This window comes from Nanorana parkeri, unplaced genomic scaffold (genome assembly GCF_000935625.1).
Source record: "Nanorana parkeri isolate BGI_ZX_2015 unplaced genomic scaffold, ASM93562v1 scaffold525, whole genome shotgun sequence".
NCBI lineage: Eukaryota > Metazoa > Chordata > Amphibia > Anura > Dicroglossidae > Nanorana > Nanorana parkeri.
This window is the reverse complement of record NW_017306793.1, coordinates 425,105-428,453: the sequence shown is the minus strand read 5'-3', so window position 1 is coordinate 428,453 and position 3,349 is coordinate 425,105. Positions and strand designations below refer to the sequence as shown.

At 44.3% G+C, this 3,349-nt stretch overlaps 1 protein-coding gene across 1 annotated transcript in view; it reads right to left on the bottom strand.

Annotated features, from left to right (window-relative positions):
- TAF15 (TATA-box binding protein associated factor 15) overlaps positions 1-3,349 on the bottom strand; it is a 32,614-nt gene that overhangs the window by 2,085 nt on the left and 27,180 nt on the right. The window contains exons 11-14 of the mRNA XM_018561450.1: positions 2,086-2,215; positions 1,811-1,948; positions 917-1,004; positions 741-826 (exon numbers count right to left, since the gene is read on the bottom strand). Of these exons, the coding sequence (XP_018416952.1) occupies positions 741-826; positions 917-1,004; positions 1,811-1,948; positions 2,086-2,215 (442 nt within the window). The remainder of the gene's footprint in view (positions 1-740; positions 827-916; positions 1,005-1,810; positions 1,949-2,085; positions 2,216-3,349) is intronic.

Sequence of the window (3,349 nt, the reverse complement as noted above, 5' to 3'; positions counted from 1 at the left end):
ACTAAAGTTCCAGAACATTGATCAGGAGGCTAGATTTCTCGGACAAACAAGTCCCCTGCACTAACAAGGGGCCCAGCAGCGCTCTCCAGACCGACTTCTGTCATGAGGTCCTTCCATGAGACTGGAGAAAGACTCCAGTGCAGGATCCCTGACATCAAGCCAGGGACAACCAGGGCTTCAGTGCCCAATTGGTCTGTCCAAAGATTGGACCACCTGTTCTCACATTTACACAATGTTGTGCTGTGGAGTGAAACTGGGCAAATTGGGATTGCCTCGAAGGAGGCTTCCATTGGCGCCAGGACCTTCATACAAATGAGAAGTGTCGGGCAATACAGAATTTCCGAGCTTGAAGACATTTAGGGGTCACGAGATCCTAAATGAGGTGAATGCTGCCTTTTGGTTTGGCAACTGTACAGGTTGGAGTAGAACCATGAGACCTGTTTTGCCACAGGGACTAATTGTGTGTTGACACGGGCAGGTTGGAAGTAATGAACTGGGGAGGGGGCTCCTCCCCCCAAGCATCCGATATGCAGGTTGTTTAAGTAGCCGAAAAGGCTGCCAGTGTCCAATCCTCCAATAGGAGGCGGTATAACTAGACAGTTTGTGTCCCTTAAAATGAACAAAAAAGAAAAGCTTGTATCCAAATGTTAGTGTTGTGGTGGTGTTTCTATTACAAATAACAAAATAGAAAAAATAGTCGTTATACTATTTTATGAAAGGAGACTTTAAAGATGACCAACCTCCACCCTGTCTGGAGTCTCCTGGCCTGGCGGTACTGCACTGGTTACAGGAATCTCTTCTGGCAAAGTTAACATTACCGCATGTACTGGTGGGGGGAAAAAAAAACACTTTTTACTTAGAAGGAATTTTATAATTTGTTTTTCCGTTTTTAAATATAAAATAAAAAGAGACTTACGGATTTGGACAAACCCAGTCACCACCTTGAGGTCCACCACTGCTACCTCTGAAAGAGCCACGACCACCAAAGCCACCGCCTCTATGACCTAGAAAAACAATTTTACAGCATTTCACTGCCATGGAAACCATGTATAAAAGCACAAATTTTAAATCAAAAGTAACCAGTTGAAGACCTTGGCCTTGAAGGTAGAGAAAAACGTCCCCAAAACCAACAGACATAGGGAGGAAACCGCCAACCTTCTAATGGAGGGGCTAGGGTGCTCTATCCTCCAGGGATATCCTTGATGTCAAGGGCTACTCCATAGAGATGTCAGATCTCGAAGACCTAGCAGGTCAAGGTACTCCGTGGATGCAGTAGCCACATCCAAGCACCTAAACCAGAGTGCACATTTGCATAGACAACAGATGCATTCTAGAGACAATCCTACATGCTTCCAGCATGCAAGGATACCCCTTCTACTGGTGTAGAGGTTTTCCTGTTAAAGTGGGTTACTGGCACTAAGAAAAAAAACTGAGGGGTGCCTGAATAAGTCATAGATGGTCATTGCAACCAATGGCCAAGGCGCCTCGAAGACTGCAGGCAGATCAGAAATCAACTTTGTTTAGGGAAGGTGCGGGAGAATGCTTAGATGTCTCTGCAGTCAGCACCAGCAAGGAAAAGGGTGAATTTGGGTGCCCGAAGGCCGTACTGACCAAGGCTGGCATTCTCAGAGGCCTGAACACCCCATACGGGGAATCTCAGGAATAAATACAGGGTGATCTAATGGCCCATAAGCTGAGTAAAGGATAATAAATTAAGCACAGACAAGGCAACTGTTAACTGAAGATGGGCATACCTGTGGCATTGATCATGTGGACAGAATTGTCTATGAACTCACAGGTCAACACTTACCAGAGCCACGTCTACCTCCTCCTCCACCACCACCACCACCGCCGCTGCCGCTGCTGCTGCTACTAGCTCCTCCTTTCATGAATTCAGGTCTTCGAGTAGCAAAGGAGACTTTAATGATACTGCCCATAAAATCTTTCCCTGCATAATAAAAACAGAAATGCATTAAATTATGTCAACATTAGCATTACAATATGACACTGCACAAACTAATCTAGCTGCTTTGCTACACCACAATTTGCAGAATGCAAATAAAAATTAAAAAGCAATAATCTTACCATTAAACCATTCAATAGCTGCTTTGGCAGAGGGAGGATCATCAAAAGACACAGTAGCTTCACCTTTAGATTTGCCAGTTTCCTTGTCCGTGTAAAGATTTATCATTGGCTTTGCTGTCTTCTTATTAATCTGCAAATAGATTTTTAATATGTGAAAGCAACACTTTAATATTGTGGTGCTTTCCAGACCACGGAAAAAAAAATGCAGCATTTTTTCTCCTGCACTGGAAAAGAGTTCACTGGTGTGAACATTGCCTAGAAATACCATAGGAATACATTGAGATGAATTTCAGGTGGAGACAAAAACGTTCTGGTCCAGACAAGCCCTAATAGTGAGGTAAACACTGCATGACTGATACAAAAGTGTAAATGTAAGCTTAGTAGGTGCAAATAGATTGCTTGAATAGCTCTCAAGACCCTCTAAGTACAATTTCCAATATAAACCTACTCCCTGTGGCCATGAAAACGTACTACAGGTTCTACATTTTCCTGTCTATATACAAAAAAAACTCAAGGGAAAAAAAAAGTAAGTAAAAAAAACTCAATAGGGCCATCCAGCAACCATTTCCAACTGTACTGAAGTTCGAAAATACACTCCTACATTTAATCGGAGTTTGTGAAATCAGGTTGTAGTGGATTTAAAGCACATCTGGTTTTTGAAGCCTGTGTTGGGCTGTAAAACTAGCTGTAAGCTGTAAAACTAGCTTCTAACGTTTAAAAAAAAAAAATTGGAGTTACGTACCTGGTAACTCTGTTTCTAGGAACCTTCCAGGACAGCATTAGAGAGATAGGCTCCTCCCACCGGAAACAGGAAACACATCATAGTTGGTCTTCTGTGAAAAGTGGCCAATAGACAGGTGAACTAAAAATGGAAGCTATTCAGGGAGGTTGCTCTACTCGAGTGCATTTTAGGTCTTAAAAAGGAGAACTATGGGGTTAAGGCTTTTCCCCATAGTCCTCCTTAGGGTAACGAGAGGACACAAACTAGCGTCCTCCCGTCACCCTAGGCTCAGTATACCGCAAGCTGCGACCGCGAGGATATCTTAGGAGTCACTGGCCAGGAGCAAGTATTCAGCAAGTGAAGTCTAAAATTCCCTCCCTGCACCTTTAACCACCTCCCTGCCCACGCCTGATAGCGCGCGCACACAAGTGGGAAACTGCCAGGGTTTAAACGGCCAGCGATGCCCGTTTACATACGAGCAGTCCGGCGTCTGTAAAGACGCCCAATCGCTGGTATAATGCAAGTCAGGGTACCCCCCCCCCC